At 39.8% G+C, this 12,934-nt stretch overlaps 1 protein-coding gene across 1 annotated transcript in view; it reads right to left on the bottom strand.

Annotated features, from left to right (window-relative positions):
* unc13a (unc-13 homolog A (C. elegans)) overlaps positions 1–12,934 on the bottom strand; it is a 44,216-nt gene that overhangs the window by 10,748 nt on the left and 20,534 nt on the right. Inside the window, exons 19-36 of the mRNA XM_065955932.1 lie at positions 12,049–12,218; positions 11,758–11,873; positions 10,461–10,624; positions 10,220–10,373; positions 9,693–9,761; positions 9,197–9,286; positions 8,881–9,015; positions 7,582–7,715; positions 7,290–7,375; positions 6,535–6,661; positions 6,336–6,432; positions 5,399–5,542; positions 5,181–5,258; positions 4,942–5,019; positions 4,646–4,734; positions 4,381–4,527; positions 3,945–4,068; positions 773–802 (exon numbers count right to left, since the gene is read on the bottom strand). Coding sequence (XP_065812004.1) covers positions 773–802; positions 3,945–4,068; positions 4,381–4,527; positions 4,646–4,734; positions 4,942–5,019; positions 5,181–5,258; positions 5,399–5,542; positions 6,336–6,432; positions 6,535–6,661; positions 7,290–7,375; positions 7,582–7,715; positions 8,881–9,015; positions 9,197–9,286; positions 9,693–9,761; positions 10,220–10,373; positions 10,461–10,624; positions 11,758–11,873; positions 12,049–12,218 — 2,032 coding nt within the window. The remainder of the gene's footprint in view (positions 1–772; positions 803–3,944; positions 4,069–4,380; positions 4,528–4,645; positions 4,735–4,941; positions 5,020–5,180; positions 5,259–5,398; positions 5,543–6,335; positions 6,433–6,534; positions 6,662–7,289; positions 7,376–7,581; positions 7,716–8,880; positions 9,016–9,196; positions 9,287–9,692; positions 9,762–10,219; positions 10,374–10,460; positions 10,625–11,757; positions 11,874–12,048; positions 12,219–12,934) is intronic.

Below are 12,934 nucleotides of genomic sequence, written 5' to 3'. Positions count from 1 at the left end.
ACACAAAAAAGCCATCAAATGAAACAAAATACGTGAATGAATTTCTGAGAGTAAGTGATCTGTTCTATTTGAAACATTACATTAGTGTGCACTCATGAAACTGTAATGTGTCTATTAATGTAAGTTGTGTTTAAGATACTTGAAGTTCAGTTAGATAAGAAATAGGGTTATGTAAAATGTATCCGGCCACCCTCCCCTGTGTTGTTTTATTCTGTTGCAGAACATGCTGTGATGAAAATGTATTCCTACTGCACAATATTCTGACCCTACAAGCATATTTTTGTGGTAAAATGTCCCATTTACTGTAGGTCAAACTTCCACTTGCTTGCAGTTTTGCAACATTAAGCTCAGACATACCACCGGCGTCAAGAAATGCAGCTAATCCCCGCTCTATTCTCCATCTGTTATGTTTGCAGCACTGTCTAAAGGAATCACGTAACAGGAGAGCATGTTGTTTTAAAAAATCAGGTAAAATCAAGTGAGTAATGAACTACTTGACCTATGTTTTGTGGTGCATTTTAGCTGCAAATGTCTAAATGTTGTTTAGAGTGTATGGCCTGTGGTGAGGCTGGGAGTGTGGGCAGCCACTGGTGCAGCATTTCACAGCATATAAACAGCACTATAGAGGAATTATGTGTGAAAACAAAAGTGAAAAATCGATATTTCCACTGCTTTGTTTCTTTGGCGAGCTGAGGGAGAAAGACGAAGACACAGAGAGAGGACATAAAGGAGAGAGACACGACACATTGATCTAAAGGGTTTTAGTCCTTACATCACTGTGAGAAGCATTCTTCAGCCTCCCCTGGAAAGAGAGCATGTGGTTAATACTTCAAACATTGACCAGTCCCTGCAGTGTGACTACACTCCGATTGGATAGATGACGATATGCAATCAAATGTCAAAAATGTTGCTTTTTACAAAATGTAAATTCTAACTCCCAAAGATGTCAACTCCTTTCAGTTCTTTCAATTAGCCTCCCCTCCAAAGCAGCAACTACAGGTTTTGTGCCTTATCACAAAAAAGAAAATCAAGTTTAACAATATTCATGCTGACAGGAGTACATCTTCTTAATGTACAACTTAATGTATGTTATAGAAACGTCAAAAAATATTAATAAATACATTCAAAATTTCTCAAAAATAACTTAATGAAGACATTGCTCAGCATTAAAGGGGGAAGATAATTGCACTGTGAGGTCTTTAACCGAGAAATGATTAGCTATATTGAAGAATACAGGGGTAAACAGCTCACCTGGTGTTATCCACTGGTACATCCAAATATCCGTAGCTCTTACTCTTACTCACAAACATATAGCTAAAACTACGTAATCTAAGCTAACATAATCAACTTCAGGCTCTTGCTCTTTAGGCTAACCTTGTTCTTCTCATATGTGATAAATTATTTCTGAGAATGGTTATCAATCGTCTTATCCAACTCTTGTAAAGAATGAAAATCAAAGTATAACCTTAAATACACATAAACGCACAAACTATTTGTTTAAAAATTGTTTAAACTCTGAAAAAAATCAAATACAGTTCAGTTAAAGCTCTATGCGATAGATTCTTGTATCAGTAACACCTTTGACAAATAAATGTGTCAGAATTCAACTCAATATGTCCCTATCAAAAGTACATGTACTCAATGACTGTAGTTATGTAATATTTAATAATCAATGATTATGCTTTTATTAAAGGACTACTTGTACTTTCTCCAACACTAGTTAAGCTTGACTTTGGTCTTCACATAACTATAAATAAAATACAAGAAATCAAATATAATTTTACCTGAAACGCAGAAATCAACCTGGTTAGTTTAGAAATAAACTAAATATAGCTTCCTCTGTGGCTCCACTATTTTTATGTACTTTTATCCACACTATAGATAAACACAGATTACTCTAAAATGACTTAATTAAATCTTGTTGCATTAAACCTTTATGAGTCAATTATAACACAGCTGATTTTAATCATTCATTATTTACAATTTAAAAATCGTCACTTGCGTAAGAGCTTTATAATTTACCCTTTCTGACCGTCATCTGTTCAAACCAATGACTTTTTGTCAAAAAGCCATTTTGTGCATGAGAACCAATACCAGCATTACAATCATGATAGAAACAACAGAAAATTAAACCAAACCGAGACAGACCAACATGACAGGTCTGTAGAGACATACAGTACAGTGTTGTACAGTATACTGAAAGAAGATTTCAGTGTTAAAAAAGATCAGATGCAAGCAACAAACCCACAGTGGGCAGTGGGGGGAGGGGCAGGACACAATTCAAACAGGTGGAAAAGGTTTGGGTAGGATAGAGGTAAAAGGGGAGGGGGCTGGAGGTGGGGCAGGACACCAGATACCAAGCCACCGAGAGATCAGAGTCGCCCCACCACAATCTCAGTAAAGGGACACAAGGCATGAGAAGAAACAAGGCAACATCAGGCGCAAAGAGAGGAGTACCACTTCCAGTTTGTGGAGAGTGTTCAGGAAGAAGACACAGAAGAAGAGAGGGGGGGGTGGGGGGGTGGGGGGCTTTGATTGGATTGTTGCAGGGGTGAAGGACCTATCAGAACCAGTCAGGAATGCACCATGCTTCTGTCTTCTCAAAAGAGGGACAGTGGTGGAGGAGAGGAGAGGAGAGGAGAGGAGAGGAGAGGAGAGGGACAGATGTGACAGGTCAGAGAGGTGAGAGGGAGTGGGTGTGATGACGGGTAAAAAACAGGGGAAGATCGCAGCCACATATAGCAGAGAACCAACCACCGTTTGACGGACAGACAGACACACACGCAGGAGTGCTGTACTTACAATCATCTGTGGAGGGAGAGCGGTGGGAGCAGGATGTAATAGTAATCACAACAACAACAACCAGAGAAAAGGGTCAGTCAAGCTGCAAAGAGCCCCACATCAGTAAAAACTATTACACAAGTTTGGAGGGAGGGGTGTTGACGAATTGGTAGCACTCTAAAGCCTGGATTTAAATATGTAAGGAAGGGGGGAAAGGGGAAGTGGACTTTTCTTTTCTTCCACAAAACGTGAACAAAAATGACTTTTCTAGATAGCAATATGGGACAATTTCAGACATTCATAATGTACAATCTTTTTAGTTTTTTAATTTTTGATAACTAAATAAAATCTTTTGGAGAGGGGCTCATTGGGTACACTACATACTGAAATCAGAGATTAGTTATAACATTATTAACAGTGATATGAGGCTCTTTAGTCAATAACCAAACACAAATAAGAACACATATATCCAAAACAAAAGAAAACAGGAAGGCTGCTTTCCGAAATGTACAGCTCTTTTTGGAATTGGGCCAGATCCTCTGGGCAAAAAATTCTGCCACTCTGTAGTGAGTTACTCATACATCAGGAATCTCCAAATAATTGTTGGCTGACATGCTGGAGAGCAGCCATGAGCTGGCGTTAGAATGATATGGTGCAATCCTTTTATATTGATTTTTCATCGAACCTTTGATCTGGATAGTTTGGATGAATGGGCGCTCTAGAAGTGTTGTCAAATATGTGTGGGGGTTAAGACGTGGATTGGATGCCATGTCAGTGTGAAGCAGAAGCAGTTTGGTCTTTTGTGTTTTTCGAGGGCCATCTTTAGTAACAACACACAAAATGTCTGCTTTTGTATTCCCTTCTCTCATTCTCCACCCCCTCCTCCTCTTTCCTTTGATGCTGCCTTGGCAGTTGGAGGTGTGAGTGTGTCTTTGTTCATGTGTGGGCTTTTGTATGTTTCATGTTGAACATTTTGTCCTACTTTCTACATTACTTGCTGTACTCATAAAGGTAAAAGAGATCCTAATTGTTTGTATAGCTGTGTTTTCACAGGCAGGCAAAGTCATCAATGAGTGCCAAAACAGCACGTGTAGCTTATCATGATTATTATGTAAATTAGTTTGGATGTATGTCTGTATATATGTAGGTGTGAGATCTCTCACCGTTTGGTCTGTAAGTGGCGGCAGAACGATGGTCTTCTCCATCGTGTTCATCACCAGCTTCCACAGCTCCTTCAACACACGTTTCAGTACAGTCTTCTCACAGATCTTAGCAAACAAAGTCAGACTGGCAGGAGGGGGAGACAGAAGAGAGTGGGGAGTGATGAATAATATGCAGCAGAAAGGGGGGAAATTGTGTTACCTGAAGACAAATCCAGAGCTTAAAGACAACAGGAGACTTAGTAAAAAGGAGGGTGGTTACTTTAAATCATTATAACCTATATATACATATATATAGGTTTAAAATTGCACAAAAAAAACAACAACAATAATGGTGGCTACTTTCAGTTCTTATGTACAGGCTAAGGTAAATTTGTAAAATTCCACCAAAGCTGAACCACCCCCCTTTAGGCTCCACTAAAAGGGTAGACTGCCTCACTTGCTGTCCAGGAACTCCATGATGGGCTGCAGGACATTGTCAGCATCTTGGGCCACACTGCTGGCGTTTCCCACATTTGTTGTCCCTTTCACCTGGGCCAAGATGTCTCCCATCTGCTTCACGTTCTCCTCTATGTGAGGCTGGAAGCTAGGGTGTAAAAGTTGAAGAACATCTCATTGAATAATGTACTAAAAGTCTGATTTCATTCACATTACATTCATGTCTGCGTTTAACTAAATGACTTTGTAGGTCTCTGTGTTTCTACCTGACAGAGAAGATCCTGCTGAGATCATCCATGACATTGTTGAGTTTAACCTGCAGATCTTTCAGGATATCGCTGGCCTCCACACAAAGCTAGAGTCGAAAATGAAGACACACAAAGCTGGTTGAAGTTATTGGGCAGGGGGATCAATAGCAATGGCATCAAAGATACATGTGAATTAGGAACATAGGCTGAACTAGGCAGCTGAGTCACAATACAGACTTAAAACTCGGCACTGAACAACCACACTGTGGAGTTGGAACTAGAGGGAGAATAAAAATGGGTTATTATTGACTCACATCTTTTCCTCCCATGGCTTCAAACATCTTCTCCAGCTGAACTCTCAGCTGTTGGATGTTGTTGATCAGGATGCAGGGCTGAGGACAGAAAGACAAATATCTAAAGTGCACAGTATGCAAAGACATCGTTCTTACATGGGCCATGGATATATATCTATAACAACAGTCTTAAACTGAGAGCTGATAAACAGTTTTCTTTTAAGCTGACCTAAGTTTCTTCTAAGTCTTCAGCTACTCACCACTTTCTCCATGTTGATATAGTTAGGGAAACACTTTGAGAGGATATCAGCATAGGACAGAAGTACATTGCTGATAGTCTGGAGAGGAAAAAAAAGAAAGACAAACAGGTCATTATTTTTCTGAATTAAGATATTTTGTTGACACCTGCTCTTCAAGTTTAAGACATCCTTTGTAGTATACTAAGTCTTTAAGACTTTTGATATTTTCTTTAATCTACCTTTGCAAATCTCTTCATGTAGTGTCCTACGATCTGTGGATCCGGACACTCAAGCTTCCTGATGATCTCAAAGCTCTGGTTCAGCTGGGAAAACACATCCACCACTGAACAGGAGAACAGAGCATGTTCTGATGTGATCTGAAACTGTAGGGCAGAAAAGGTGGAAGAGAAGTTAAAAAGCAAATCATTGTTATTCATAAGGGTAGCAGGTGAGAGGCTTTGACAAAAGAGAGACTAACAAGACGTGACCTCCAGGCACATCAGACCACATAGATGGATTACTAGCCACCATATCAAACTCAAACTTTGATATCTCTGATCACATGTACATAGCCTCACATGGCCAAGAGTTAACTAGCCATACACAAAGTGAGACAGGCATCTGATGACAGGTGAGTGCCCCTGTCAGTCTATCTGTAATTGGCAGGTTTGAGCCTTTCCCTAAGGCCTGAGGTGAGTGTAAAGGTGCTCCTCTGGGGAGTCTGGATAATGAGGTGAGGACAGCTTTCCTGCAATCAAAACTCTGGAATAAGGCCATTAATTCACAACATCCTGCTGTCACACAGTTCTTGCCCTCCTTGCCTACAAGCATGTCGCCTGCAAGCTTCTTTAAACCACTTAAGAGTTGTTTTATAATGATGAAGCACGTCGGCTGGGCTAAGAAGATGTTTCAAACACACTTCCTGCTTTGAGTTTGTGTCTGCTCTGCAGTGTGTCCATGCTGCTTTTTGCAGCCTTTGAAGAGTGCAAGAGAGGCAGGGGGGGAAGTGTGGGAGGCAGAGCAGAAGGGAGGAGGAAACTCTGCCTGATAACTTTGAGTGTGGCAGAGGGAGTACAAAGGATGGATTACAGTAATTCTGCCTGAACAACAACAGCGACTCAGCTTTGCCAGGGGAGTGAAGGAGTGATAAGTAGAAGAAGAGTTGGAAACTTTTACCCCATCTTTTTTGTCTCTCTCCAAAGCACCATGCAGAAAGTCCCGAGACACTTCCTCGTTTTCATCCAGCCACTGAATGACAAATGGCTCAAACCACCTATAAAACGCAGAAAATATACATGGTTTTCTTTGATTTATGTTTTCTGTTCTCAGTATCAGACTGATGTTGCCAAACTGTGTTGGGCTAGTTGTTACTCACGCAGGATATTCAGGCACTCTGCTCTTGAAGAAGGGCAGGTCTTTGCAGTACTCGTTGTACAGCCACTTGACTTTGAAGTGCAGGTTCATGTAATCGGCACTCTTGCAAAAACGATTTTTTTCATGTTCTGAGAGATAGAATAAATAAGACAAATGTCTGAAGAATGAAGGGCAAATTTAATTCCTGGTGTCTAGGCTATACAGTTATTTAACGTTTACCACTGGCTTCACCTGGTTTGCAAAGAAATAAGCATCTGTTCCCAGAGGCACAACAGAAGACTACAGGCGATGATTTCCTATGCAAGCAAGAATTTCCCTTTGGAGACGTCCTCTTACACATCTGTGTTTTTATCTTTTAATGACTGATGCGTTGTGACTGTATCATTTAAACTGAAACGGTCTTGCCTTTGGTTCTTTAACAAAACTTAAGGCTACTACTAAAACTACTATCTAGGTCAATTATCTCCGACCTAATACATATTACAAATGATCATCCATTTTTATAAACATGCTTAAAATGATAACATCATTACAATACCTTCAGCTGATGTTTTGACAATGAAATTGAAACATATCACCTCACCTCTCCATATATCATTATGAACTACTGATGGGTTGCATACTGCATTGTGTCTGCATGTATTTTTGGTCATTAGAGCTAATCCCTAAACCACAACATTGCACTTAGCATGTCTTTAGTACTTCTTCAAGGCTTGGTCCGATCAGATTTCAAGAAAATAAGTGACTTTCACTCACCCTCCATTGCATACTTCATATCCTGAGCAAACAGATTCCACATCACTTCAGCGCTGATTTTACCCACATTGAGCTCCTGAGGAAACCTAGATGTAGAAGAGGAGGAGTAATAATATGTGAAGGATATTTGAAACTGAACAAGAACATGGGAGCCTTCAGGTACAGTTTAAGGAGCATATATAGAGTGAATACTATAGACATTTGAATGTAATTTAAAGAAAATGTAATACAAGAAGAGAGGTTTTAGAGAAAAGCAGAGAGAAAACTTAGGTCAAATGTGCAGCAGACATACTGGTTTAGGCAGGGAGTGTAGGAGTTTTTGTCCTCCTCAATAATAGAAACGATAAGTGTGATGAGTTTGGACCAAAAATCCAGATTCTTGATGCTTGGTCCCTGTTCTTCTGGAGGCACAGGACCTGGTTTGGCCTGGAAAAGCAGAGAAACAACTAATTAAACTATTTTTATGGCAAGTTTAGCCCAACCATGTCCTCATCGTAATATAAATATTAAGCAATGCTACACATACTAAACCTGTACATACATGATGGATAAAATAATGAATTGGCCAATCTTGCAAGCAAAGAAATCAACAGTAAATTGTAAATTGTGAAAGCTAGCATCTGAGGCAGAAAATTTTTAGGTTTGGAATCTCCACTGTGTTTGGAATTTGTTGGCTCATACATATTCAGTGTTTGCTGCTCAAAGTGATTTAAACAGACTCAGAACGTCAACTGTCTGGATGACTTCTTTGAAATAGCTAAAGATGTACTGGAAGAAAAAAAAACCCTAAGCTGAGCACCACAGGGGTTGAAGAATGAAGCATAAAGTTGGGGATATTTCACCAAAATATAGCAACATCCCTCAGGATTAAATTTTTTATTCAGAGGAAAGTATACGTATTTGAAATTCAGAATGGGAGTCTGGATGGAGCCTTAATGAGGACTCATAACAACTTGTAGAAGTTCTTGTTGAACTCCCAAGCAGAAGTGATGGATGGTAAAGCCTAGACTATCCAGACTGAGAGGATGATAAGAACTTAAAAAAGACAGGCCTAGGGATTTAAATGCTTCAAGGCAATTTAAACAACAGGAGAAATGAAGTAAAAAGATACACCAATTTCAAAACTCTGATGCTGAGTCAAACATGTTGGTGAGTTAGGAGTTAGGCAGTCCCCTTTCCCTCTCAGAGAGAGAGCCAAATTACAACCAGAAAATACACAGACTAATTTATTAAAAATGGCAAATGTCCCGTTGGAGTAAGATACTATATTTGTTGGAAAATAAAAAGTAAACCTAATTTCTTTGCGGCACCAAGCAGCCAATACAAGTGTCAGATTAAAGGATGCTCTGATCAACAACTTGATTTTTCTGTCATCAGTGGACTCTCCAGCAACCCACAATCCATTCCTGAGTCTTTATCTCTTTGTTCAAGTATCTGTTTTGCTCACACAGCCACTGGGCATACTGTACTCTATTATAGTGATGCCAATAAAGCAAACTGAAAGATGAAAAATGTTGTGAGGGGCAAAAGAAGAAAGAAAGATTCATTCAGTCACACCTACACAGATATTGAATAGACTGCTGCTGCTTACCGGGTCTGTCTGGTACTCGCGGCTGTACAGCTCATGGCAGTTATTGAAGATGTACTCGTAGGTGGAGTTGAGACAGGCTTTGACACAATCCTTCACTACCTGACTGGCTCTGGGTGGAGACTGAAGCTCTTGGACCTGAAATCACAAACATTAAAACAGAGAAAGTGAAACCAACTCACACTACAAATAATGTACAAAACTACAGCAGAAAGGTCTTCAGTAAAAAACCTATTATGAATGTGTGCTTTTATTTCATTACATCCTATAATATGAGACATGTTGGTGTAGTGCATGACATTTAAGGAAGGGATGGTACCTTCATTCTGAAGAAGGTGATACTGGTGAGAAGGTCCACAGTGGATTTGAGGTCCTGCAGCCTCTCAGGACTGCTGGCAGGGAAGTTGTTCTGCATTAAGACGAAGAAACACAAATTACAGCACATCCATGTTTGTCCAGTGTGTGTTTGTGTCTGTTGGTAGCAAGGTAACACAATTTCCCGTGCCAATACAACTCTGGTTTGGTGGCACTGTTGTTCCTGTGTGGGTGTGCAGTGTTTCCTGAATGTGTCTGTGTCCATTTCAGAGGAGATGTGACTCTAATTACAATCACACCATTTAGTTTTTTTTTATTGTTTAGTACAGAGAGAGATCATAAGGAAGAAAAGAGAGACCTAAGATACAAAGAACACAAAGCTGTGTGGATTTAATATGTTGCTGTGCATTATTACTATCCAGCCAATATCAGTTGTCATCTAGTAAAAACGTTTCTTAAGATAACACTAGTTCAAACAGTCAGTTGGAGCGCAGTCTTACTCTGTACATGGACAGGTCAATCCTCAGAGAGTTGTGAAGCTGGTCGAGAAGCTTTACAAATCGCTCTTTCTGTAGGGATTAAAACACAGGCAGGGCAATAGATTTTAACATCAGCTATTGAGTACCAGGGTAAGAAAGAAAGTTAAAACATTTGCAAGTGAGTTCGAAACAACTTTTTATTAACAAAGTGCAACAATGCACTTCCATCTTTAAGGAAATTAAGATTTTGTCATTTTGTTTTCAATGCTCATGACTGCGGCATCTTTTCATTTACAATACTGTTAAATGTTTCTGCATTGGGGGACAAGGGATTAGCTCAATTGGTAGAAAAAGCAGCCTGTAAACCAAGGCTACAGTCGTTGCAGATTTGACTCCTGATCCTGACTTTGTATGGTGCATTTCAACCCCCCCCCCCCCCACCACCCCCCCTTTACATTTCCAGTCTCTCTATAGTATTTTCTATCTAAATAAAGGTCAAAAAGCCTCATAAATAATCTTTTTTATAAAGCATTTCAGGGGTGACTCACCCCAAAGTTAGAAGCAGCAAAGCGGTCGGAGGCAGAGACGTTGTTTGTTGCCTGGGTTGTGTGAGCGTAGTAGGCATTGATGTTGGCTAGAAGTGTACTCATCACTGCAGGCACACCTGGGCACATGTACTTAGACGACAGGCAGGCAAAGTGACTGCAAAAGAGGGAAGAACGTTTAATCAAACACAATACATTTTACTTAGTGCTTTATTTCCCATTCTGAAGTCAGACAGTGACATACGTCATGGCCTGGTAGATGGACTCCACTCCATAGCGCATGGCAAACTCATCAACAATCTCCTGGGGAGTCTCCTCAAAATAGACCTTCCATGCATCGTCCCCTTTAGCATCAGGGATCTTCACCACACCATTGTTTTGAATATCTGTCACGAAGTGGAAGAGGTTCTACAAAGAGGAAAAGGGTAAAGATAGAGGGAGAATTAAAGGAGATGTACACAAAAAAAGAGTCAAACATGAATAATAAACTAAAATAAAAGAGTAAAAATAGCAACTGTAGGTTCATATGATTGTGGTTAGGGAACACAGATGTAATCATTTCGATAGCGTGTGTGACCAGGGATTTTTCAGGAAGTTTAAGGCAGCTTTACAATTTTATTATTACAAAAGAATTTGGCTTTTAAAGCTTTAATCAAAATTTCTATGTTTTATTGTACTAAACAGAGCAGATTGCAACTTCTGATCCAATAACCTTTAAATGGCCGTCCTACACAAATAACAATTAAACTTCATTATGAGGCCAACACGCGCTGCTGTCTTGACTACTCAACCATAAAGTGCTGTAAAACATTAAGAGTTCACTGTGTGGTTTATGACTACTCATGTGCAGCCATAAAGGCGACCATTTGTCTGTTTAGGATCAGCTAATATGCCCAGTTAAGTAATGGGCCGAGTAATTTCTGCACCCAAGTGCACTGTGATTGGTTGACAATCAATCAGCAGAGTGTCCCACTAAGAGCCAGAGTAGTAATGTGTGTACTGTCTGGAAGTGGTCTTTATAGTATGAGAGCAAAGCAAACATCACAGAGTATTAACTGAAGTTTAATTTGGAACGGATACATTTTGGAGCCAAGAATCAGTCACGCAAATGTGCTTGTTTGGTATTGGGAAGACTTTGGATAGAGGTAGACACTCTAAAAGACACACAGTGGTGGAACTGTACTTTAGTAAAGCAAATGAAAAGTTCCTGTGTTAAATGTTTAAGACAAATACCTAATCTGCCATCTAAGACATGCTTGTATATTTGAGACAAAGACAGTGATTTGAATTATTTTGAGCATGTTGTGTTTTTTTTTTTGCAAACCAACAGTGAAGTTTCCACAGAGCACTTCAGATTGGAACGTAGAGTAAAAGCACAGAAATAACTATAACCTGTAAAAAGGACTAATATCACTTCCAGAGGAAACATCTGTTAAAAGGTTTTGTGTGGCCTGTAAGATACTACTTGTTGAGCAATTGAAATGCTTACGTTACACAATGTGTTACTCTCTGCCTGTTCAAATACAGTTAAGAGAACTTACCTCATGTAAACAAGTGTACTGAACATGATATGGGGCGACTGTCTCCTCTCCTTTGATCTCTACATTGATGTGCATGCGAATAGCTCCAGACACAGCTGATTTGTCAGTACGCTTGTCTGTGAAGACAACAAGGCATGAAGAAACACGGTTACCTAGAATGCTGCTGAAAAACATCTGAATCAGAGATGTTATGACAGTGTTGTGACTGTAAAGTAAAATTAAAAGATCATGGCAGTAAGAAGCTGCGGTATCAATAAAGTACAAGTGACACAGACTTTAAATCAAACTGACCCAGATTGTACCAGACGTCCATCTCTCCGCTCAGTGTGCGGACTTCAATGATAGTTTGACCGAGGAAGTCATCTGACTCCCGTTTAAACTTTTGCTTTACTCGAGACTTGATGTCGTCGTCCTCGTCCCACACCCTCACCTTGATGCGGTCTGAGGAGTTGTGACATTCACTAAACAGAAAGAAGCATAGAGTCAGTGACAGCTACCAAACATAGCATTCATATTGACAGGTAGCCAAGAAGACCAGTTGGATTTTAATTATGACTCCCTAAATGTCAAGAGTGTGAAAAGAAAAAACAGCTATACACGGTTCTGATCAACAGAAATACAAAAGATGGTAAACGAACTTGAGCTTGTATAGCGCTTTTCTAGTCTTCTGACGACTCAAAGCACTTTTTAAACGCATGTGACATTCAGAGGCTGCGATGTAAAGTGTCCATCACTGTTACCTAGTTTCATTTATACACATTCACAAGTCAATGACGCAGAGATTTAGAGTTCAGTGTCTTGCCTATTGACGTGACTGCAGGAGCTTGGGTTCAACCCCCGAAATTGTGGTTACAAGACGACCTACTCCACCACTGAACCACAGCCGCCCCAATATTTTATATAGTATATAAAGCAGCAGTGTTTTTAAGAGGTTTGATAAAAGAATATAGAACTTTTCAAGCCAAAGAGCCGCACATATAGCACGTAAAACTTGGGGAATTTGCTATCTTTCACTATTTTCTGTTAATAAAGGCTACAATTATAGAGGTTTTGACTTTTTTTCCCCATAACAAGCACGTCAGAGATATGACTTAGGGCCCTTTAATATGTGATTATTATTTTCCTCCTCTATGTAATATTCTGTTGGCAAAGACCTAACTCAATTGGACTGGCATCG

Source organism: Labrus bergylta, chromosome 6, assembly GCF_963930695.1.
Source record: "Labrus bergylta chromosome 6, fLabBer1.1, whole genome shotgun sequence".
Lineage (NCBI taxonomy): Eukaryota > Metazoa > Chordata > Actinopteri > Labriformes > Labridae > Labrus > Labrus bergylta.
This window is presented reverse-complemented; position numbering and strand designations above follow the sequence as displayed.